General features: G+C 41.1%; 1 protein-coding gene across 2 annotated transcripts in view; it reads left to right on the top strand.

Annotated features, from left to right (window-relative positions):
- LOC309697582 (diacylglycerol kinase delta) overlaps window positions 1-26,611 on the top strand; it is a 94,045-nt gene that overhangs the window by 19,109 nt on the left and 48,325 nt on the right. Inside the window, exon 4 of one of the 2 annotated variants that reach the window (XM_082519602.1) lies at window positions 20,293-20,343. The exons of the other annotated variant lie outside the window; for it this stretch is intronic. Within the exon in view, the coding sequence (XP_082375728.1) occupies window positions 20,293-20,343 (51 nt within the window). The remainder of the gene's footprint in view (window positions 1-20,292; window positions 20,344-26,611) is intronic. 2 annotated transcript variants of the gene reach the window in all.

Here is a 26,611-nt window from a genome sequence, read left to right as displayed (position 1 = left end):
AAAAAGATTTAGATCAGTCAAACCAGGTTGACTTCAGGTGCATTTCCTCGTCCCGGCATCCCCGTATTGATCTCTCTCCTCACGCTTTCCTTTCTCTTGATTTCATTTCCCCTCCCCTCGTCTCCATTTTGCTCTATCATTCCCTTTCCTATGCATCTACCAAGCCTGAACCGTCATCAGTCTTCCGCAGGCAGCAGGCCATTAAAGAAAGTGTGTGTGCTGTGAGACAAAGTTGATGAGTTATCTGCAGCAGCTGTGTCTACCATGTTGACGCTCACTCATGGAAATGTGCTAATGATGAGGAGAGAACAATATCTTGTGTGTGTGCTCATGTGTGCTCTCGGTCATTAGCAGAAGTGTGTGTGTGTGTGCATTTGTGCTATCACTGACGGGCGTTTCAGTCTCGGCAGGTGTGCAGTTGTGTGCTAATGTGCTAACGGTGCGTTATCAATCAGTGAAAGGTGTTGCGTCCATGCGCATTTACCGCTCGTGTTCCTCTGCTCGTTACCGGAGACTGACAGCACAAAGCACGAGTTTCGGCGCGCGTTTGTCTCGTGCCTCTGAAGCGATATCTCTCTCTGCCAGCAGGAGATGGATAATATACCCTCAACTGGTTCCGTTCGCTGAAGCTGCGCAGTTTGAGTTGACTTTCCTCACAGGTTTCTGATAACATCTGCAAATGTGTCTGTTTTTTTCCCTCGTAGCACCTGCAGGTAAAGGCGCTACGTGCAGCGTTTTCAACATTTTACAACTACATTTACAAAAAAGTGTAAATAAACATGAAATGATTTGCAAGTCATTCGAATGCTATAAAACAGCATATGAGCTGTTGCAGCTGAGAAGTGTCATTTGTCATTTCCTCGTTTTTAAAGCTGAAAAAGGAGCGTTGTGTTGTAGCATCACAGCACTTTTTTGCATTTAAGGACTGCCGAGACCAGTTGTTCAACTTCACAAGTGCTTTGCTATTTTTGCTCGATGGAGGATTTCAGCTGCCCAGGATTGCGTGGTGTCAGTTGACAGCTGTGGACAGCAGCAGGGCCAGCCTAGCACCTGGACTCTCACTACGATGACGTGCTGTTGGAATATGTGCAAAGTCAATAAAAGCAAGTCTTACGGTAGTTCATGGGATAGGCACGGTCTTTATTTTCATGTCCCTGAGCACAACTTTTCCTGACTCTGCTTGCATAAGTATTGATTTGTGTTCATGTGTATGAACAGAAGTAGTTTTTTTTGTTTCGGGTTTTTGTTTTTCCATTTTATCGCTTTGCTGTAAAAAGCCGATTAGGTATTGTTGTCACCCTGCCGCTCGGGCCGACAGCATAGACACCCAAGTTTGCGAACTCAGAAATTAGGCAGTGTACAATTCTGATACACTTCCATAGGTGTGTTTTATCTACTAAAGATCTCAGATGAGTTTGAATCTCGGTCAAGTTTTCTGAAAATCTTGATAACAATAACCTGAGAACAAGGCGACTGAAACTGATACGATAGGTGTATCTACCAGAAGGCTGAGTGGTAGCAGTGGCGGCTGGCAGTATTTTTTGCATAGTGCCGCGAAGAAATCGAGGTGCATGAGGCAGCAAAGCAAGGCCGTTGCATTCAGCCTTGTGACACGGGTCACCTGCTCAACCATCGAGCTAAAAACCCAATATTTTGTAGTTTCAAAAGGCAAAAAAACGTCTGCGTTTGGAGGGGTCATTCATACATCGAGTGATCTCACTGCTCATGCTTCAGGATGAGGTTCAAGTCATACACGTCACAGATTTGTGTCATTTTAAATGTGTTGCTTGGTTAGGTTTCATATATAGAAATCACATGGTTAGATTGGTTAGAAAATGTAATGCTTACCAGGTCTTTTTAAGCTGCCTTGCTATGCTGACACGTCCTCCCTTTCACTGGACAGAATACACGCTTCTGATTAGAATTATACATCTCACTAAAACATGTCACTTACAAATTTGGTAAGTAACATGACATGAAAAAAGTGACCTGGCGATTGGTGTTCATTGCAAATAATTGCTTTCTGCTTTCACTTATATTTTACATGAAAGACTTTTGTATTTTGTATACAAAAGACTGAAGGCTGTGCAACTCTAAAGTGAGGTTGCAGGGTGGTACACTTGCGTTTCAGTGCATGAAAAAGTAAATTGGGACAACGTCCAAATATTGCAGAAACCCTATTAATGCTTGGCTGAAAGGGGAAGTTGGTGCAATGGAAGGGAAATGACAAATAAATGAAGATGCCTGTGAAACTTAAGGCTTAGATACCCGCTGCCGTTTGTGCTCGCCTATATTTTCCTTCGCTGATAGATTTTCCAAGCAGTATGAAGCAGTGTGCTAACTGTAACATTATTTAAATCAACACATGAATAAATCAGAAATCAGCTTTCCATCCTGTTTTCCATGTTATCGTTTCTGTAACCGCTTCTTCTTCTGCACCAGCAGCAGCACTTTATACCCAGATCCTAATATTAATGTAACAGTAAGAGATGGAAGTGCACAGTAATTTGCAGCTTCCGTAGCTATTATTCAGTGAATTTGCTTTAAATTTGGCGTTTAATTTCGTCGGAAACCCGGTAGACTGCTGCAGCCTTGAATGAGAAAAGGCCTGAAAGTTAGAAAATTGGAGCTTTATTAGCTGATTGCATTGTGGGATTGTTGTTGTTTTTTTTGTTTTTTTATTGTGGTTTAGTTATTTTCAGTTGTTGCTTAATTTCAGTTTTTTTTTATGGCGCTGCAAATGATGTGTGTGCAGCTGTTATTAGAAGCACAATACCCTGTAGAGTAGAAAAAAGTGTTGCGTTAGCCTGGAAAGCTAACTGGAAAGCTAACGGCTTAAAAGAGAAGTAAAGATGTAGCTTCATGTCTCAGGTCTCGTATATTGTATATGGGCTTTGTGCAAGTGTGGGAAAGTTGATTGCAGAAAGAAAAAAACAAAACAATACATTAAAAAAATTGTGCCACTAGTTAGATGCCAGATCGTGCTGTTCAGTGAGTGCAGGCTGTTTCTGTTAAGAGGACGTGGAGGCCAAAGCACTTCCTCTGATGCATACACCTCGTCCTATCAGGGTGTTGGCCTTTAAAAGCAGACAGTGTGCATTAGGGCAGTTTTACACTTCTCTCTCTATCTTATTTCCCCGTTTCCCTCTTTCTGTTTGCTTAACTTTTGTGTTTCATTTTTCCTGTTTTGCTTTCACGCCTCAGCGCGCCTCTCGGTTTTATTTAACCCTGCTGCTATCTCTTCATCTTTTTTTTCTTTTTTGTCTCACAGGGGCCAAAAATAGACTCACTCTCTCTCTGGGTTTTTGTCAGCCTCGCTCTCTCTCTTAAAACCCCTTTAACAGGAAGTAAGAGACAGCCACCACATCGTTCACACACACACACACACACACACACACACACACACACACACACACACACACATATATAGTGCTTTTGCAATACTGCTGTCCTGAGAGATCACATATATTTAGTGATTCCATTTATTCTTTTTGACTCCACCTTGCATTGCAATACTTGTGTGTGTGTGTGTGTGTGTGTGTGTGTGTGTGTGTGTGTACATGCATGTGTTGAATTGCCTGTGAGCCCATGCACTGTTATCAGCCTTGACTTTAAGTACCACATGAAGAGAAAGAGACTGAGTCAGCAGCACAAAAACACATCTGTTAATGACACTTGAAATAAAGTGTGTGTGTGTGTGTGTGTGTGTGTGTGTGTGTGTGTGTGTGTGTGTGTGAGTGTGTGTGTGTGTGTGTGTGTGTGTGTGTGTGAGTGACAAAGAGAAAGGGAGAGCCAGCTCTATTCATCATATTCACTAGTGCATTTCCTACAATTACAGTAATTACAATTATTATTCTTACTAATGCTGCTGCTTACCTGCTGTGTTGCAGTACATATTTCATTATTACAGTGTCGTGATCATTAATTTGTCCTCCTCTGACAGCCTGTCAGCGGCACAAACTAAATGCATGCTCATAAAACTGCTTTTTTTTTTAGGTTTAAAAAATATTACACTGTCATGGTTTTTAATGTAAAATCCGTCATAGAGCCTAGTACACTAAGCACCCTGGGTATGCAACTCGTTTTTAGTGCTTTATATCATTATTTCCTCATCGGTCTTGAAAGAACAGGCCTCTTCAGCATACTGGTGGACAGTTAGTCCGCTCTTATTCTGAAAGTTCAGTAGCTACAAACCAGGTAGTTATTAACCCTTCTCTATGAAGTAGTTCGGTATGTTTTAACGATGGCGGCAGTGATAGTTGTGTTTTGTGTGAACGCTTGTAGTGAGTGTTGTGTTGCTTTCTCCTTCCATATTTGCCCTTTTGCTCCATCTTTGAAGGTGGACAGTTGAAACAGCTGTGTTTAAAATACCTTTCTCTATTGGTGCAGTCAGATGACACCTAATTATAGGCAATACCTTAAGGTTACACTTTGTGAAGTAGCAAGAAGCAGCTGCAGACAGCATGTGTCACTGAGGTCTTTGTCCATAGACAAAAGGCATCCCAAAAACTAAGAAAACAAACCAGGAATCACCAACTATTATCCATTTAGTTTGTTTTATTGAGACAGTAAGGTGAGGCCCTGTACATACATTTTTATAAACACCCGTATACGTATTTTTATAAATAACGTATACGTATTATTTTATAAAGATTAGGAAGAGTATCGTATATGCAATTTTAAAAATAAAAAACACATATACAGGTATTTTTTACCAATAGTGTGTGTACATATAGGTTCACACGAATACAGTTATGTTTTTTAAAAATACACGTATACGTTACATGTATTTATTTGTCAGGCTCTGTCCAGAGCATGCCAAAGCAACAGTTGGCGATGTATCCATGAAGCCATGAGTATACTTTCTGTGACTGCTGAGGTACGGGTGATGTCATTAGTGATTGTGTGGGATGGCCTTTTTGGAGCAAAAACTGGCGTAAATCACAAAATGCACCTGCTGTGTGGCAGCTCGCCTTCCACCGTCTTGTTTGTTGTTTGGATGTTGGTTTGTTGGTTGCACTGCTTTTGTCATCTTTGTCGATGCGTACGACTCGCTGTTTCATTCAGCGGATCCCTCTCGGGAGATTCATAGTTTCTCAGTGTGTGAGGGCTGAAGAGAAGTCGTTTGATGTAAGAAGACGCCTTTTAGTGTGTCACAAACCTGTGTAGGTGTGTGGTTCACTTCCTGCAATGTGTTGCGCAAGAGGGCTCCCCCTGTGGATTATTTAGACGGTGACAGTAATATGTGTAATCCTATGGATCTGAATTACTCAGAAACTTGAGATGTTACTGATAACATGTAAGCATGCGTGGCCAGTTTAGTCTTTTAGCTGTAATTACTATTTGTGTACTATGAATATTCATTTTGAAAGAGTAGAATTACTTAAATGTACAGTGGAACCCCGACTTACGAATACCCCATTTAACAAAAAATTCAAATTACGAAGGCACTTAACTGCAGTATTTCTGCCCGTGTTATGGCAAAATGCCCGCGTAACGAAATCCGCTGGCTCTGATTGGCTGAGCCCACAATGCCCTCCGAATCATGTGACAACCCCTTTGCTTTCGTACTTGTGCTTCGCTGTTCCACTTGAACGACATATTGTTGTTGCAGTTAGCAATTAGCCTATAGCCTATCGTTCACTCAAAAGGCGCGATGGGTGCTTCGACTTACGAAAGACCCTTGGGAGCGAATTAATTTCGTAAGTCGGGGTTCCACTGTGACAGTAATAACAAGTCTGCGAGGTTGATCTTGAGTGTATTGAGTGCATTTTATAAAGCCTAATTAAAATCCAGATTCAGGGCTGAAGAGAAGAAAGTGTGGCCAAATGAGGACTTTGAGCTTATACGTGGCATGCAAATACTTTGATTATCTGGCTCACACCGCGACCTTGCATTACAACCTAAATCGACATCCTGCTACACCACATCAGATTTTGTGCGCTGCAGATGTACAGCAAATTATAGTGATAACGGCAGGGAAAGAGATCAGAATATTAGAGATTAAATGAGTCAAAACCTGTAGTTCACAGAGGGGCTTCGATTGCAAAAAAACAGAGAACAAAAAAACTGTCCTTAGATATTAGCGCATCTTCCTGGAAACGATGAGTAAAATCGAGAACGAGAGCGACGTAGAAGTAGAGTACACTGGCAGTCAGTGTGACTGTACTGGAAGGATGTGGCTTCCCTTCTAAAAACAGCACATCTTATTTTTACACAGCTGTGTGTGTGTGTGTGTGTGTGTGTGTGTGTGTGTGTGTGTGTGTGATGTTCGTAACAGAGGAAGACTGTTTTCATTATGAAAGAAAGGTACAAAGTGAGACACAGGCGCAACATGATAGACTGACATAGATGTAGTAGATAGATAAATTGATTGATATGATTGGATGCTTCTGTTTTAAATTGTTTACGGAATGGAGGAAAAAGACGATGAAATTCATTTATTTTCTATTTCTGCTTTGGTTGTTGCTCGTAAATCCCCCTCATCTTCTTTTTGTCTTTTCTTGCTTCTCACCTTGGCTCTCACTCCTCAGTTTATACATCGCTGCAGTACTTTAGTCCATATGAGTGACTCACATGGACTAAAGTAGAGAAATTGGTTTAAAAGTGATATGAGTTAGACAAGTAAACAAAAGCATGTGTGAGAATTTTTGCACGGTTATGATAGAAATGCACTGCATGTAAGCTATACTGCTGATAATGATGACAGTCATAACACAAAGTTGAGGGTTAGCCTTATAAGTTGTGTTTTGGCTAAAAAAAATACAAGTTCAATGGTAAAAAGATTGTTTACGAGCAGTAAACCCGAGCGAGCTTCCTGCAGGAGCGTTCATTTGTGCTTTCGGTTTCAAGTCGCTGGGACTGAGCTGCGCCTGTGGTAGCGTTTGTGCAGCACGGTAGCTCAGTGGTTACCGCTGATTTCATACGGAGAGAGCGGCGTGGGTTCAAATTCACGTGTGGCATTGAAGGCATGAAGAGTATCACTTCATGGTTAATTAAAGTAAAAAGAAAAAACATCCCAAGTGTCATAGCGATGTGCCAGCAAAATTCAAGCTAGCAAGCAGCGTACGTTTTTTAAATGTTTGAACTATACTTAAGGCTGACTCCAGAATCAAGTCAGTCTCCAAAGACTTCCTTGTTAAAATACCCAACTTTACGGGATTAAAAAGTTGGTTTAAACCTTTGAAAAATAGTAAATAACAATCAAAAGTAAGGTTTTAAGCTTTAAGGATAGTTACCCCACGGTGGCCAGAATGCTGTAAACGCATTCTGGTGATAGTGTATAACAGGTATAACAGGTGATAGTGTAAGTCTTTGGGTGACATGAATGTAAAGACAACCCCAAAGGTGCTGCTGTAAGGCTGGGCCAAACAAGTCAAACAGTCCTAGAGACCAGTCGGTGATCCCCTGGAAACCTCTGGTCACTAGTGACTTATGGATGGCACTTCTTTTATTTGTTTTTCACTGGCAGAAAAAAGCTTCCACGCTGTGCGACTGAAGCCGAAATGTCCACCATATAGTTGTAATCTCCTAAAAACGTTGGTCAACTGTGCTAAACTGCTATTTCATGGTCACAATGGATTACAAAACCAAAGGGAAGGCATGAAGTCTTGAAATGCTTTTGGCAACACAAGGTGAATTTCAGCATTTTCTTGCAAATAATGATGGTATTTTTCATTGTGTCTGCTTGCACAACCCTAACTGCTTTGCAGTTTGTAGTTTCTTAATGTGAGCACTAAATAAGGAGTTGGCCCAAGCATTTCCTGTGCAAACACTGAGCAGCTTTTCACACATGCCTCTCTTAAGCATGTTATTTTGAATACAAATATTATTTTCACTCTTGCTAATTTGACTGCATGAGTTAACACATGCAGGAAAAGACCCAAGACCTTTACAAGGGTTCAGCGCTGGGTGAAATCGAGAGGGTATAAATAAAACCCAGTCGGTCTCTCAAAGGAGCTTGCCTCCTTTTCTCCATTTATGTTGAGCGCACACAGGCTAGAATATTCATCCCACTGACTTTCTCCTCATATAAGGTAAACTCCAATTTTTCCAGTTGGAGGCTTGCAGGACACGGCTGAAGGAAGGCGGCCAGTGCGTTGGTACTTTCTATGCAAAGACCTGTGTTCATAATCAAGTATTTGGGTTTACACTCATAGACATAGACAGTTAGGGTCTTTTTTGGTGGTCGGGCCCCTGCTGCTGACTATGAGGGGAAAATGTGTGTGTTATGACCAAATAAGCTGTCAGGGCCAATCCATCGTTAAGTCTGACGTCACTAGCCGTGTCTGGGCCTAAACTCCGCTGCAGGTCCATATATCAAACAATCACTATGGCATTACTGAGAGTTGAAAAACTGTCTAAAGTCTTTCATCTTTAATAAAATGATCAGCGTTCTGCTCTACCAGGTGTAACAATTGAGTTTAACATCCAGCCATCCATGAAAATGGAATTTATGACATTTAACGGAGTTAGAAGTTAGCAGGAAGTTAGCTCGCTAGCTTCTATCTAAATACAATATAGCATGTCCTGACTGCGGGGTTTTGGAAACAAATTAAAACGTACAGCTCTGTTATCACTTCCAACATAAATGAAGACAGGAAACTAAACAGCAGTGACGTTTGTAGGGTTACTGAAGTTTGGCTAGCTGGTATATAACGATGTGCTACCTGACCGCTAGCGACACAGCTATGTTAGCATAATATAAACAAGCTAACTTTTTTTCCACTTGATAAAAGTTAACGTGAGTGTTCTCGGTGGTCAGGAACAAATGTAATCGCATGGCAGGATGCTGTAAAAGGACCAAACTTCAGCCAGGAGAACAACTGAGATAATCTATCCACAATACAAGGTTAGTCATTCATATACTGCTGCATGGGCTGGGCTGTAGTTCCATCCTAAGGTTTTAAAAACTGAGCTTAAATAAATGATTAGCGGTAATAAAAGCCGAGGGAGGTCAACAGGGATCACTGACTGTTTTAGGAGCTTTTTGAGATTAAATAGAAGAAAATACATAACATTAAACATGTTAACAACACCCGGAAGTAGGATTCGTCATGTCATCACTGAACGACCGGATATCTCAGGATCTAATTGTGTTTTTGTTTTTTTTTGTCCTCAAACCACAGTTAAAAACCAAAAACAAACGAGACGTTCTTGCTTAATAAGTGACTTAAAGTAAATCAAAAATAAAGCTTTTATTTTGTCATTACTGATGAGTCACGCTCCCCTCATGAAGACTTTGGAGTTTTTTGTTTACATAGGCTTCCCAACTTCCAGCTGGCGTCTGTCCGGCACACCTTAATTTAATTTAAGGACATCCAGCAAATCAACAGCATCTCAATTAGTGGAGATGGAACACTGCTGTGTGGATCCAGCCCCCCTTTGCGACTCAAGCCGATGACGCTGGCAGATTTTATCACACAAACCTCGCTTTAGTCTGGCTTTTAAAAGCTTCATTTCATTGATTGACCCTGTTGCATTTACTCTAATTGCTGATGCCTACATATATGTGATTTTCTTTTTATTTAAGTGTCCTTTTAACCTTAGCAGGCAGTGTTATTTTTTATTTTTGACCTGACACTTAGCTTAGTAGGCCGCAGAGCCTTTCCAGGTTTGGAATGAAACTTCCTCCCAAGGACATCACTGGCACAAAAAGATGAGGACAAGACGAGGTATAATCATATTAGGAAGGAGCGCTTACCCAGCCCGAAGTCGCCAATTTCACTCCATTTCCATCTCTGTCTTGTTCTCTGACTCGGCCTTTTTGGATCTCAGTGTCTTCCCTTAGTCATCAAGCTTGAGGCTGAGCCAGACACTGAATCATATTAGAGTTAGCGGTATTGGCAAGTTATCAGAAAGACAAATATACCCCAAGTTTCTCTCCATCTTTTCCTTTTTCTCTTGACTCGTCTCAAGATTTTGAGTGTAGCTAATGCGATTTGGCCTCATGTATGTGAGCAGATACATGTACTCAAGACACTCCTAAAGTGTTGACATGCACCGAGAGTTGTACCAGGAAATAAAAACACATCAGGGTCATGGGAGCTTTTAAAACACAAAGACCTGATTAAATATCTCTAACAATGGAGAGGACAAATAAAGAGAGTAAAAGAAGAGCGAGAAGGGGTGATGGAAAGGAGAATAGAGGAAGTGCTGAGGAATGGGTGTGTGAATAGGTGTGTTTACTGGGTGTTATGGTGTGTGTCTGCTTACTCCAGACTCCTTTTGTATTTAAAGTAGGTCTGTGTTTGTGTGTGTGTGTAAGGCTAAAAATAAATTGTCAGGCAGGACCGTCTCCTGGAATTTCATCTTTAACACCGAAACAAAGCAGTGTCCCACATAACCCCTGCATGTGCATGCACCACACACACCTCAGTGTTGTAAATCTGCAGGTGAAGGCACAGAAAGATTGCGGCCTGGGAATCCAGCCTGCGTGTGGCTTCCTGAATATGTCTGCCGTGGAAGTGCGTATGCAAATGAATGCGCATACATGTAAATGTCAGCATGATTTACCCCACATCCTCATACCGTGTATATAAATAGCAGCAGAACAAACAATATGGGAAGGGTGCATTAACGCCACTGTGTCATGGTTTTAGGAGGGAGTTTATCACTGTCCCTTAAATTAAATAAACTGGGCAGTGGATTTGTTACTGCTCAGATTTAAAACCACGTTTCCCATGAACACGTGTGGGTCCTTTCACAATAAAGTAAGGCATTTGTTGGTTCACGTTTTTACCCCTCGGCTGTTAAAAGCTGACGAGGGTGTTGTCACCACCTGGCAATGACCCCAAGTTTGTGAATATTCAATTAAATTCAAGTTTATTTATAGCACAGCAACAGTTGCCTGAAGGTGCTTTATACCATAACGTAAAGACCCTACAATAATACAGAGAAAACCCCCAAAATCAATCCACCCTCTATGAGCAAGCACTTGGCGACAGCGGGAGGGAAAAACTTCCTTTTAACAGGAATTCTACCTCAACAATAACCTTTAGTTAGCCTGCAGGCTGAGACTATAAGGCCTGAAACACATTTAAAAAATGGCATTATCTTGTTCACAGTAAACAAAGCAACATCTGAGACTAAAGACGTAACCGGTTACGACTTACAGTAGCACTTTTTTTGTATTTCATGCATGTCTGTGCAACATGTCTGCAGATGAATGAGTAAACGTGTGCACATGATAAGATCAGCAGCGTGTTGTTGTGGCTGAAGCGCAGGATTCCCTTCAGTCTGACGAATAGAAGCAGGAATCTGAGACACAGATGGAGCGCTGGGGCTCCTGCTTCTGTGAAAAGCCACACACACACACACACACACACACACACACACACACACACACACACACACACACACACACACGTTTGTCATGCTTTCTGCACCACCACTAACCACTCAGCGAACTCTTTGCTGAAAGTCTATTTTTGTCATCCTGTGTCTATGTTTGAGAAACCGAGCTTATTCTAGAATCACGCTCTTTACTGTATTTGGTAAATCCCCGACCGTTCTGTCTCTCTTTGTTTATGCATCAAGTTCCTGTTTTTCTTTTATTTCTTTTTCTTTTTTTTCTGCTTCTGTCTTTTGGCCTTTTTCTTTGTTGTGTTCCTTTTTTTGCCTGTTGTTACTTTTTTTCTCTCGTTTCATTTCCGTTCTTTGTTTTTCTTTCTTCTTTCATTTGCTCTTCCTGACTCTTCTTTTCTTTTTATTCACTTTCTTGCTTTTAAAAAATGCTTTTTTTAATCCCTTTTGCAGGCGTCCTTATTTTCATTTTTGCAGAGGTCTGTCAGTCCGAGCGTACAGCCATGCTGCGCCGCAATCTGGCGCTCGTCACACGAACACGCAGGGATACACACTTTAAGCGCAGCGTCGCACGAACGCCCACGCACGCTCCCACCCCCACCTGTCGTGCAGGCGAGAGAGGGGAAGAGACCTTGTTTTTACCGCAAAGAAGCAAAGTTCAGTGCATGTATCAAAGAAAGGAAAGTCTTTTCTTTGACTTTTGTTTTCTTCCTTTCTTCTAATAGGGTCGAGCACAGCTCTTCTTCTTCTTGTGTCACACCAACGTTTAGCCAGCGTGGCTTGATTTTCCAAAACTTTCGCTACACAATATATTTTCAACACGATAAACGTCTCAGACTTGAATGTTTGTGTTGCTATTTTAAGCTTTCTTGCAGGGCGATGTTAAAGCAAGACGTCTCACCAGGCCGCCGTGTTGAAATGAACATGAGTAACACGTCTAAGTGTAAAAACATCTGATAACAACAAAAAAACATTAAATAAGAAGGAAAGGTTGTTTGAATCTGCCTTTAGAGACACAAAGTTAAAGTTCAGAGGACGACAAAGGCTGTAGATGTCTTCTTTAAGGTGTTAAACTAGTTGATAAGTTTGTTGTGTAACTTTGGTCAAACGACTGTTCATACAGCTAAAAATTCATAAGATGAGTCAAATATAGACTGCTTTCAGACAAACTCTGACATTTTTCCCTTCACTTGGTTTCTTTTCATACTGAGAAAATTACAGGGAGACCAAAATGTGTCACTACAAACCACGTGAGAATGTTGAGTCAGCTTACTGGTCAGATGTTTCTGGTGCTGGAGGAACAAAAGTAAATACTGTGCTCTGGACTTTGACCACCTTGACCCTTTCTCCTTTGCTTCCGTTTTCTTACTTGTACCTGTATACAGATTCGATCTGCAGTAAATGAGTCATGTATCGTGTCTTTGTTCTGGCTCCTTCCTCTCACCCCCAACCTGTTGCAACAGATGGTCGCCCCCTCCCTGAGGTTTCTTCTTGTTAAAAGGGAGTTTTTCTTTCCCACTGTCGCCAAAGTGTCTGATCATAGGGGGTCATCTGATTGTTGGGGTTTTCTCTGTATTATTGTAGGGTCTTTACGTTATGATATAAAGCACCTTCAGGCAACTGTTGCTGTGATTTGATACTATATTAATAGAACTGAACTAAAAATTAAATTGAACATTCTCATATGCACATTTTCAAAACAAACATGGACAACAGACATTAAGAATACAACAAAATTACAAAATGCTTAAGTTATGATAAAGAACTCATCCAATGTCAGGATTGTGGCATATCATATCATATATCATGTAAATGATGGGGCTGGATCAGGTGACCCTGAATCCTCCCTTAGTTATGCTAGACTGCTAGGGGCTTCCCATGATGCACTGAGGGTTTCTTCTTCACTCACCTTTGTTCACCTGGCTGTTTTAGCGCTATAGAAGAACCAGTCCATATACCATTTGCCATATACAAGTAAAAATGGAGGCCTTTTAAAGCATATTTTATGGCTTTTTGTATGACAGTGCTAGTGTAGTTTGCTTCTTCTGCTGATTTTTTACTTTTACTGATCATTGGCACTAAATACAGTAGAGTGAGAGTCACCTAGGCAACTGGAGCCAGAGTGCAATTAAATTTTCACTTCAGCTCATTTGTATTTATATAGCACCAAATCAGGTTAACAGTCACCTCAAAGCACTTTAAATTGCAAAGTAAAGACCCAAGAATATCAGAAAGAAATCCCACCAATCACACGACCGCCTGTGAGCAAGCATTTGGCAACAGTGGGAAAGAAAAACTCCCTTTTAACGGGAAGAAACCTCCGGCCGAGCCAGGCTCAGGGCTCTCTGCCCTGACTGGTGGGGTGAGGGGAAAGAGAAGACAGCAGTAGTGGTGTCAAAATATGAACGAAGAAGAAACAGTGCAGCATGGGAAGTCCGCAGAGACCTATTTCAGCATAACGGAGAGTTCAGGGTCACCGGATAAGTCTAAACTTAAAAGTAGAGATGGTGTTCGTTAGCTGAATCCAAACTGGGAGCTGGTTCCAGAGTAGTGAGGCCTGAAAGATGACGGTGCTGTCTCCCATTCTACTTTTAAACACCCTCGGGACCACAAACAAGCCTGCAGTCTGAGGCAAAGTGCTGTGTTGCCCCAAAATGTGTTTTTAGCCAAATCTGGCAGTGCTTTTCCTAAAGACTCTGAAGTCCAAATGAATTCTGACCTGACTTTTTAAGCTGAGACTTGCATATGTGATTTAGTGCACATGTGCAAGTGAGTTTGAGTCACTTTTGCTTGCCCCCAAAAAAGCTAGTAGTAAAGTCGTATCATGTTCCTTTACTGAAAAACAGTTCTTTATGTAAGCGCCTCAGCATCAAACTCCACCCACATCATTCAAACGTCCACGTGAGGCAGCCGAAGCCAAACAAAGGGATTTTCAGCCCAGATAGGGAGGACCTCAGAAACGCACAGTAGTTTGATCATGCTACATTTGAATGCAGTAAAAAGAAATTGTCTCACAGCATCAACTGTTTTTGCATATGTTACGTAGAGCAAGCATCACTTCCCTCTCTGGTTACACAACGTGTTTCCAATTGCACGATGCCACCGTGAAAAGGCGAAATCATCGCTGTTGTGTGCAGCAGCCGCCCACCCGCCTAAACGCATAGAGCCAGAACCCGCCTACGTATTAAAGCATACTGTAATCCTTGGCTTTTTGCACCTCCACTACCAGGGCCGAGAAACCACCTGAGCAAGCTTAAGCAGAGAGAGATAAAGAAAACAGTAGCGTCAATAAGGGTGTATCCGGCACTGTGTTTGGGTTTCATAATCACACACTCGAGGAGCGAGGAGTGGTTCTTTTCTTACTTCCAAGTGTCCGACAAAAGACCACAGGCGCTGGTATTGATTTTACTTGAAAGCCAGAGGAATTTCTGTCGTAGCCGCAAGCCGTGCACTCAAATGGATATAATAAAAGCAGGGACACACACACACACATACACATAAGGGCCCGTCTCCATTTTTAGAGCCTCCTCTGGGAAACGTAGTCTATATTTAGGAGGTCAATTTGTTAAACAAATACAGCGTCAGCGTGTTGGAAGACTGTCAAAACACACAGGCCATGTGCTTCCATCAGCGTGTGTTTATGTGTGTGGATTTATCGTCTCGCGCATGCAGACCGAGGCTATTTTAACTTCACATTTTATGTAAACAGCGAGCCTCAACGTGATGGAGGTGATGGAGGGAAGAGGGGGGCAAAGGTGAGCTGGTGCTGTAGTGGAATTTTTTTTTTTTTAAAAGAAAAGAAAATGAGGGGGTTGGGTGGTGTTGGTGGAGTTCAGTTTCATTAGCATGACAGATAGGTGAGGGGAGAGAAGTCCTCTTGAAACGGCGCACTTTCACATGAACGTGTGTGTGTTTTGCAATAGCGGTTGCTCTGCGTGTCTAAATCCATCACGTGCAGCTTGTCCTCACCAGTTCGGTGTTTCGACACTTTGTGCAGTCAGTTTGCCAACCTGATCGAAGGGCTTTGTTGAGTAATGTTTCTGCCTGCTTGGATTTCGTGGTGAAACCACATATATGTAAATGTCTTATGCTGCTTCCTTTTACTTTGACATTTTTGTTGTTTTACCCTGGGGTATGGTAAAGAGAGGACCACGTGATGGACAGCTGAAACCTGATAACTGGATGGACGCATGGATGTTTGAGAGATTAAGCCAGATAGTAGTTAAATTGCAGGAATGTCTTAAAGACATAAAGACCTGGATGACCTCTAACTTTCTGCTTCTTAATTCAGATAAAACTGAGGTTATTGTACTCGGCCCTGAAAATCTTAGAAATATGGTATCTAACTAGTAGTAAAGTCGTATCATGTTCCTTTACTGATACGAGTCTTACTCTGGATGGCATTACCTTGGCCTCCAGTAACGCTGTGAGGAACCTTGGAGTCATTTTTGACCAGGACATGTCCTTCAACGCACATATTAAACAAATATGTAAGACTGCGTTCTTCCATTTGCGCAACATCTCTAAAATTAGAAATATCCTGTCTCAGAGTGACGCTGAAAAACTAGTTCATGCATTTATTACTTCCAGGCTGGACTACTGTAATTCATTATTATCAGGATGTCCTAAAAGTCCCTGAAAAGCCAGTTGATCCAAAATGCTGCAGCAAGAGTCCTGACAGGGACTAGAAAGAGAGAGCAGATTTCTCCCATACTGGCTTGTCTTTATTGGCTCCCTGTTAAATCCAGAATCTAATTTAAAATCCTTCCATCTGATCTTAAATACCTCACATCACCGTATCATCCCAGTAGAGCACTTCACTTTCAGACTGCGAGCTTGCTTGTTGTTCCTAGAGTATTTAAAAGTAGAACTGGAGGCAGAGCCTTCAACTTCCTGTTAAAAGGGAGTTTTTCCTGATTTGGAGCTATATAAATAATCCGAATTGGGATGAGATGTCAGCTTTAGTTTCAGGGAACATCATGTGATCCAGCCTCGTCTTATCCTTTCACCTGGCCTCTGTATCACCCCATCGTCCAAACCAACCTCTCTAACTTTGTCTTTAACCCTGAGCTGTCCCTCTGTTGTACTCATTTCTAATCCTGTCCCTTCTGGTCAGTCCCAACATCTTCAGCCTCCTGTCTTTTTGTCAGTGCCACTGTCTGCAGCCCACACATCACAGCAGGTCTCACTACAATCTTGTAAGCCTTCTTTGCACTCTTGCTGCTATCCGTCTTCACCCTGCCTGCACTCTCTGCCTCCCCTCTGCTGCTGTCCGTTGCTTCAGATGGTTGACCTCAGGTATTTAAACACACATACCTTCACTCCTCCTGCTCCCTGCGGCTTCACTGTTACATCTGTCTCTCTGTCATTCATGCACAGATGCAGCTTTTGTTAGTATGAAGTTGAGCAATGAGAGCAACCAGTGGTCATACCAGGTCCAATGCTAACCGTGTCTTACCATTACTCACAAGGTGTCCTTTGTCACCAGTGACTCGGGTGTCCACTACAAAGCTCACATTGTAGGTCAGGAGGTGTTTTGCTCTTTGTTCTGCTTTAAAAAAAAAAAGGTATTTACTCAGTTTTCACTTTTACTCTCACTCTCTGTTTTTTCAGTGTAATGATATGGCAATTATCCAGCTAGTCTGTTGAAAGTTACAATCAGCAATTAACAGACTACTTTATGAAAGTTAATGTCCCTTCTTGCGGCACCATCCTGTTTCATTTTTCATCCGTTTGCACCTTGCCACATAACTTTGCCACAAAAAGAAGGAAAAGGCGTCATGACCTTTACAGTTTTATTCTAACTTGTTAAAATCAGGACACTGATACATCTTCATCAGTGCAGTGTCGGTAAATTGGATGTGTACTATGAGCTTGTGTCAGATTTAAGAGGTGATCGACTGCTTGCCTCATAAAGGGAGAATTAAACCGCAGGAACTGAGGTGACCTTGTTCCCTGCTCCTCTCCTCCACGCCTCGTTTTGGCAGGTTTTGTATTGTGATGGATGGAGCAGACCTCTGCATGTCTAGACCACATAATCAGCTTTTTTTTTTTTTTCATGGTGATGGCTTTGACGTGGTGCTCCATCCTGCACACTCTGGTGGTCTAAATGGCTTAACCTAGAAGACCAGTGGCACTATCGGCATTTTGAGCTCTGTGGTGACAACTCTCTGGAGATTTGATCAACTTCTCTTTGTTAGTGGGAATTTTACTGTTTCTGAAGACAGTCATATTATATGAACTAGAAAGGTGAAAAAAGTGAAGAGCGTTGATTGATAGCTTTGAACATATTACTGTCTAAAAAAATGTTTTAGATTATTAGTAGCAGTACCCTAAAAAAACTTTCTGACAATGCTCTATTTTCTAAGCTTCCAGGTGATTATTTTAAACCCAAGCCATCATCTTCATGTGTATCAGATGCTAGCCAGCTAAAATACTTTACTTAGCATGTGTACATTAGCACAGTAGGCTAATTCTGAGTGCAGCTCTACCTCTTTTATTTGCTAGCCAGCTAAAACCTTTATTTCACCCGAAATCTCCAGCAAATGCTCTAATTCAGTCATTCCCAAAGTCACTTTAAAAACCAGAAAATCCCACAGGGCCCACCCAATCGTAAATCTTCACTCTAGTGAAAGAGAAAGTAATGCATGTTCTTAAAAGGCTGTTAGCTATAAATTGCTAATGCTACCCAGTCATATGCAAAGTGTTAAGGGCAATGTGTGAAAAACCTGCCACTGGGACACAGACACGATTACCAGTTTCAGTTCACTTTTTGTTTGAATACATAAACTTATATTACTACGTAACTGTACTAACTTATTACTGTGGCCCGCCTGCAGAACATTCACAGGCCACCAGGGGGCCCACACTTTGGTAATCACTGAACTAGACAAATCAGTTGGTGGGGAAAAAAATCCCACAAAGTGACCTTCTGACCTCCAGTGTGCACTTTGTAGTGGACGGCTATCTATAACATGGCCAAAGGGTGTTAAGTTACACACAGGATGGCAATGCACTGGTTACTTTTGTGGTTTGACTTCAGCTGTCCACTGCTGCTCGTTACCAGAGGGATTTACACGTCATGAAACATAGCTGAGCTCTGAGATCATAATATTTCAGCTGTATTGAAAATTTCAGCTATTATGCATGAAAGGGATGATTACAGTTATGTCCCCTATAGCTACTCCAATCTAGTAACCACAGCTGAAAGTGAAGTTTGAGCCAAGTTGTTGTAAGTTATTCAGCTGCATTCAAATTTAGCTCCCTGGTCATCAGTTTTACAGCTATGCTGTGATAAAGCGAAATATGCAACAAGTATGAAGTTTGATTTTTTTTCTTGTGGTGATAGATGAAAAGATCCACAATCAAAGCAAATAAGGAATGAAAGGTGGCCTCACAAATCTTAAAATGAGACGAGTAGATGAAGAAGAAATGTTTGTTTGATAGAGGAGAAAGTGGAGAAGATGAAAGGAGGAAAAACACTGACGGTGAGTTGTGGGAATGACTGCAGAAGGGGCGTCTTATAACGCAGATGACATGAAACAATGATCCAAAACTGGCTGAAGACTGTAGGCGATTAAAAATAGGAAAGAGGCTGGAGAGCTGGAGGTGGCATGAAGAAGAAATCAGAGTGAAAAATAAAGGATGAGGAGTAGGAGGAGGTATCGATTTGGGTAGTAAACAGAAGGCCTGGATAGAGGAGGAATTGTTGAGGGGGATGAGATGGAAGCATGATATTGATCCAAGGCAAAGAATGAGAGTTAATGGAGTGAGAGGAAGAGACTGGAAGAACAAGAGCTTTAAACAGCAGGAATAAAGAAAGTAAGAGGTAGAAACAGAGCAATGTGGAAAGAAGACGAGACAGAAGGAATAGCTATGTTTAGGACTTTACTTCCACCTTTATATAAACCAAGACTGGACTCTTGCCCACAGAATATGACACGTTATTGTGTTGAATCCATGCTATAGCACTAGCGCTTTCAGATTTACACTTGCCAGCCACTTCATTAGCTACGCCTTGCAAATCCGGGCTTAGACCCTCTTTTGTCTTCAGAACTACTTCAATTTATCGTGGCACAGATTCAAGATCCTGGAAACATTCCTCTGAAAGATTTGCTGACTGAAGGCCCATGATGCAAATACATCCCCCACACCATTACAGCACCACTGGACCACTACAATTCTCAACCTACCATCCAAATGTCGTAGTCAAAATCGAGATTAATCATCTATTGTCCAATTTTAGTGAACCTCTGTGAATTGGAGCCTGAATTTCCTCATCTTAAATGACATGAGTGGTAGGTGTGGTCTTCTGCTGCTTTTCAGAGATGCTCTTCTGTCTCCTTTGGTTGCAATAAGTGGATATTTGAGCAGATAAAAGCAGTTTGGCCACTCTCCCCTTACCTTTGACATCAACAAAACATTTTCACCCAGAAAACTTCCATTCACTGGGTATTTTGTCTTTTTCAGACCATTGTTTGCAAACCCTACAGATGGTCTTGTGGGAAAATCCCAGCAGATCGTGGCTTTTTGACCATGCCAATTTCAAAGTCACTAAATTCACCTTTCTTCCTCGTTCCAATGCTCAGCTTGGGCTTCAGCAGCTCGTCTTCACCATGCAGTTAGCTACTGCCATGTGACTGGCTGATTAAATATTTACATTAAAGAGCAGGTGAACTGGTTGGCGAGTGTAGATGATGCAGACTAATTGCAAATCCGCACTTGAAAATAACAGTAATAGTTGCTGCTTTCGCTGATATTTCATCAATGTCTTCATATGATTTTTTTTTTTTTGCCACTTTGTCGAAGCCGCTTGTACTTGTTTTTCGTATGCACACTCCAGGGTCGTCTAACCTGTGTTCAGTAGCTATGTTTCCTTGGCTGTCAAACCTTTCTCCCTGCTCTAGTAAAGATCAGTTGATCATTGAAACCTCTTGACCAGTTATTAAAATAGACTTTGAGGTGAATTTGTGCTTTTTCCCAAAACAGATATTTCATGCTGATTTGAACACCTTAGACGCGACTATGCATCACCATCCAGTGAGTTCATGTTTTCACTTTTGTTTCTGTTACAATTCACATTGACACGGTGACTGAAATGTTTGGCTCCATAGGTAAGCTGACCTACTGAGTAACTTCTGAGAGTCCTTGCCATAGACTGTCTATAAAAGATGGACGTAGCCTCGAGTGTAAAAAGTCAGTGTTGAAAAAACGCATTATTTGTAAGGGCCTGCAGGGGGCGACTCCTTGATGAGGTTTTTGCTAGCGTCATGTATCATAAATACAGCATAGTGTACAGTTATTGAAACATGGTCCGACTGAGTATATATTAAATAATAATGCAGGGTATGCTTTGAGCCATGTCTACTTTGTGATTGACAGGTTATTATGATTTAATTCAATTCAATTTATTTAAGTAGGTGACATCACAGTGGCTTCATCTATCTTTTAGACACAGTCTGTGGCCATTTTTTAAATTCCTTCATTTATTTTCTTGAAAAACCGGATGTTTAATTTTTAAATGGACACCTCAATCACTGGTTGATTTGCACCCACGTTTTTCTTGTTAAAAGCTTCTACGGGTTTCAGGTCTGCTGATCATATCTCTCCTGTGGTTTGACAGGAATGCATATACATCATTACCATCTCTCTTTTTTCACACGAACAAATGCACACACACAATCACTATATCTGATCTCTAGGCCGTTGAAACTTTTAGGAAGGAGAGAGAAACATTTTTGTACTTTGGTCTTGTTAACGTTGGTTGGCTGAGGTGGTGACGTTGTTAATGTCTGTTGACCCAGTAAGTTGACACCTTACCGAACTAGCCTCCCCATTCGGTATCAAAATGAAAGGAGTTTGAATCCGATTTTATCAGTTCTTGGATTCATGGAAAATTTTCTTAAAGGTCCCATGCTTCACTGTTTTGGGTTGTTGACATTGTAATCACTTATGTGTATGGGACTGTAATTTTATCTTTTCTTTAGTTTTTCTAAAGAAAGTTATGAATTCCATAAGAGTCGATTTAAGCAGAAAACAAATAGTTTTCTTTTTGCACTGCAGCTCCAGCAGCAGAAATTAAAACCATCTGCTTCAAATATGTATCAGAACTGCTCTGAAAAACAATAAGCTCAGTCTGAAATGAATTTTTATGAGAGCTAAAGGGAAAGCTGTGTCTTTTATTTAGACAGCGAATGAATCTCCATCAGCAGCAGCGAGGACGCGGGCACATGTTGCAGTGACGGGACAGGTCCTCTGATTCATCTTATTTGATTTGATTCGGAGTGACTCGACCCTGGGCTGCAGTCACAGAACCAGTGCAGAGGCTCGGAGCTCTTTTATCACACTTAGCGGTGCGGAGGAATTGGAGCTGCACAAACAAGTGTTTCTTCTTTGTGCTCTAATCGCTCACGTCTTACAGCGTGTGTTTATGCAGTCATCCCACCTACCACTTCACATCTGCAGGCCCTTTGTAGTTAAACAATGCGTGTGGAGAATAAAATGTTGCATAGAATAAAAAGTGTCGAGGCCGTTTGGTTCCTGTGTGCATGGCTGGAATATACATGTAAAGTGAAAAGTCAGATCATGCGTGTCCTCAAATCATGTCCTCAAATAGACAACACTGTAGAGCCTCTAGTACTGTAATACATATGCCATAATGAAATTCCTACAGCTATTATAATTACTGCATTATGTTATGTGCATACTAATTCAAGATGCAAATTAATATTTATGTAGAATTCACAAACTCTCATGACTTCGACAGGAATGTTTAAGAGTATTTTTTAATACGTTCTTTATTCTTTGGAGTTCAAAGTGTAAATCAGAAAAAGTTAGGTGAGACAATTTTTTCCCCCTCAGACACGGGACAATTTTGAAATTGATGTCTTCTTTAAAAGTAGTGAAAAGAAAATGTCAAAAATACAAATGTAGGTGTTTATATACACTAGTACAAACTATGTGTTGGATAATTGCACAAAGCATCCCCCTTTACTCATTTCCATATTCAATAATGTCAGAAAACTTGCATTAGAAAAAAATAATAATCATAGACGCTTAAAGTTATAGAAGACCTACCTACCGAGACCTACCTGGAATTTAAAAAAAGGAAAGCTTACATTTATTGAACAAGTTGTAAATTAATTTTTATGTATGGCAGTTACGTGATTTTATTTCTTTATAATTTTCTTCATTTGCTTCTTTATTGCCAAAATCTGGGAAAGGAATTTAAGAAAAACAAAATGACCTATTCTCATTGGTTAGAGCTAGAGATAGGGATGGGTATTGATAAGATTTTCACGATTCCGATTCCAGTTTCGATTCTGTTTAACGATTCGATTCTTTATCGATTCTTTTTAAAAAAGGAGAACACTAAGGTCGATTAGCTTAGAACTTTGTTTTATATCTTCTCTTTGAACAAGATAATTTAGGAGTAACACGGCCTTACAAACCCAACAGTGAGATCTTAAGAGATCCACAGCCTACGGCTCTTCAATGGGGTGTCACAGGGTCCCCAGGAAAAAAAATTTGTAAATGTAAAATAATAAAATAAATGTTCTTCTGTAGCAATAACAAAGGGTAACATAAATTATTCTGTAGCAATTACACACGAATATCCAGTAATGTCCCTGCCTACAATTAAACACATTCACTTTAAATCAGGGCATCTGCTGTGGCAAATGGGTGCAAGCCTTTGACCACAAACTTAGTCACTGCTCGGTGACATTCGTCTATCCTGGCCTGAAAGGAGACGCTACCGGTAGACTGCAGCGAGAACTGCCAGCATCTGATCCAGACTCTGTCTCTCTCATCATGGTCACCTAAATGCACAGTAATGGCAGGTTTTGTAATAAGGCAGATTGCGCTAACATAATATGCACTGTTAGTTGATTATTTACCTGCCGCATTAACGGGAGAGGACGTGCAAACGTTACCGCTGCTGCTGGGTTGAGATTCACGAGTCCGGAGCGGAATTAAAAACACGACATTCATTTAAGGTTATCGCGTGTTTTGTGAGCAAATGCTTTTGCATATTCGTAGTGTTTCCTCCCTTAAATGAAACATCTACTTTGCAAGTATTGCAAGTTGCCCTGTTGTCATCCGTTCTCGTAAAGTATAATCAAACTTTTGAGCGTTTGAGCCGCCATGTTTCCTGCCAGGTAAATGATGCTCTGCAACGTGGTGACATCATTCGGGGCGACTGGAATCGATAAGGGAATCGTTTGCAAAAATGGCAAACAATTCCAAGGAATTGAAACAGTGGGAACCGGTTCTCAACAAGAACCGGGTTTCGATACCCATCCCTAGTTAGAGATATATTCAGATAGAAATGTCATGTCATGAGCTGGCTTCAAACAAATGATGAACACACAGAGATGTGGTGCAGAATATGCCGTTTGCCATTTGTTTGAAGCCAGCTCACCTCCTGCAACCACTTTTTCGAGAATAAGCGCTTCTTTTGCGGTTCGGACTCCTTCTGATATTTCTTTGGAGGTGGAGGAACACCAATGTAATTGCTTAAAGGAGCTTGCTTCTTCGACATCTTTAACCCTCTCAGGCTCAAATTAAACTTTTTGTTGCTAATGCACAAGCAAGTCCTGCAGTGGTACTTCTGAGTAAAAAAACCTCATAAAATATGTATGTGGGGTAATCAGGTTGTTAGTTTTTAACTGTTGCAAATCAGCAACGCCTGCCTTGAGAGGGTTAAGAGTTCTAAACAAATGTCTGTCCTCCTCCAGTAAATCTTATTTACACAAACGTGCGTTGCAACTTCTTATCTTGTGCGCGTTTTTTATTTTGACAGCGAATGCGCACCTGCGGACCACTTATGTGCAGCCCTGGTTATTTAGCTCATCATATTGCAGCCACAGAAATTATTTTGTCCATGAAACCATAAAGCTGCACTTTCTTTTTGCCTTATAGTCTGATTTGTCATAACTTCTCCGTTTTGTGGTAAGCTTTTCTTTGGCTGTCACTTCTTCACCCTGACCTGTCTTATTTGGCTCAGCAGAACTAAAATTTATATACTGCTACTTTTACACACGCACTCACATAAGCTCAGCGATTCTCTGCGATCAACCTCTCACATGTTTAAGCTGCGGGAGATTTCACTTGTCATGTTTGCATATAAGCTAACGATTAATAAGACGATGTCAGAGGAATTGGTGCACAAATTATCATCACTCACAGATCAGTACTGTCGCTCTCTATACACAGTTCGCACGATTGCAAAGTGAAAGCAAAAAAACAAGCGCAAATTCAAACGCGATTTCAACATGTCACATATTGACAGTGGCTCACCGATGCCAATGACATAATTACCCAGCTACATTTCTGAAAGAATGCAAAAGCATTGACATATATTTTTCCTTCCTACAATAGCCCGACGGGCAGGGAAGAGATAGATTTTGGTAGCCCGACTGAAAAAAATCGCTAGCCCCAGGACGTCGGGCTAGCGATATTGCAAGCCCTGTATCTGATTGAGGAATCACTCATCTTTGGAAAAGAGAGTTTATTACAGAGAAATGTCTCTTTCCAAAATAAAAGCTATACTATCCGCTTCTTCTGGGCTATATTCTCAGCAGCATAAGGAGAATCATGTGCTAACAGCTGTCTAAATGACTCGGCTAAAGTTAGTAGCATGCTTGTTGTTTTGGTCTTTGCACTAGGATGATGTCTGCGTAAATGTGCAGTCATATTCGTCGTGTTCCCACTAGTGCTTTCAGGTTAATCTCGTTGAAATGACCTTAACGCCACAACACGGCAAATCTCCGTTAACGAGCTACCGCCGATCGCCCCGTGCGTGGGGCTGGACGGCCAACACGTTAACGAGCTAACTGCGCTAACACACTAGTTCCCACCCATGTAATTGAGCATTGCATGGCACATCCAACATACTGTTTTACTTTAGTCCATGACTCGCTTACCTTCAGGGTCATACGTCACATGAAAACCAAAATAATTCCAAACGCCAGATCTGAATGAGGGTGGGGGAGGTCCATGTGTCTTGCTAGCTTGCCCTGCGCTCTTCCTTCTGACTATGCTGTCTGTGTTGAGCGCTCAGTGGATCTGCGCTCGACAGTGCAGCCTAGGCGGAGTAGTCGAACGCAGATTCACTGAGCGCTCAACACAGACAGCATCGTCGGAAGGAAAGTTGATAAAATAAATTACAAATGTTGTATTGTTCGATACATATGCGTACCGAACCGAAAGCACTGTATCGAACGGTTCAATATCGATACGAATATCGTTGCACCCCTAATATATATATATATATATATATAAAACTAGTATAAAATATAAGTATAAGACATGACTCTTATATTATATCGGTGTAATTTAATATAATAACTATAATTAACATATATCATTTATTATTTTTTTCATACACACCAGAAATCTCCACTTACATGTAACTGATCTGAACATTTTTTTAAGACACTTGTTAAAATGTGGGTTCAGTGAGTTTGCAGTCTAGCTTAAAAAACACTTGGTTTGGTGGTTTTATTCTTTAATTTGTAATATATGGAAATTACATGAGGCTAGCTTTTAGTCATTCTGGGCAATGAGAAATTCATTCGGTGCTTTGTGTTTGAGTGAAAACATTACTTAAGTGAAGAAGGAAGAATCCTTCACACTTCACAGTGTGACGTTTTGGTTGAAATGGAGGTGTGTGTGTGTGGGGGGGGGGGGGGGGGTTGAGTCTTTTATTTACGCAGAATCTAATTAGCTTCAATCATTTATCTTCAGTTTTAACAGGTGACCACACAGAAGTCTTTAAATAAAATGGTGGTAAAGTCTGTGGTTGGTGGTAAATGTTTGGGTGTATGTAAATGCTGAGCATAGTAAGGATTCAATAAATTGTACTGGAAAATCTGATTTTCATATATAAAATAAAATGGGTTACTTTGCTCAGATGCAAAGAAATTAAAATGTATGCATTCGTCTGCAGTGTTTCTGTACTCCTGCAGTACTACCTGTACTAGTAGTTCTAAACTGTTCCCATGAGGCAGAAGAATTCAGATCTGTATTTGATCATAATTGTGAAATTAAAGTGATTTTTAATAGCTGTCAGCAGCGTTTGCTGGAGCGCAGCACAATTCAGTTTACTGCAGCAATTATGTTCTGAATGAGACTGTCGGGAAATGAGTGGAGAGGACAGGAAAAGCCCCCATGGGTTGGAAATCACTCATCTCCCATGACGACAGCACAGCCATTGGCGCAGAGAGAGAAAGCTAGACGGTTTGGTTTTTGCCTCTATCTCTGTCTGATTACTGATGTGTGAGTGTGTGCTTGTATCTGTCTGTCT

Source organism: Aulonocara stuartgranti (genome assembly GCF_965226115.1).
Source record: "Aulonocara stuartgranti genome assembly, chromosome: 3".
NCBI lineage: Eukaryota > Metazoa > Chordata > Actinopteri > Cichliformes > Cichlidae > Aulonocara > Aulonocara stuartgranti.
Note: the sequence above shows the minus strand (reverse complement) of the source record. Positions and strands in the feature narration are given on the sequence as shown.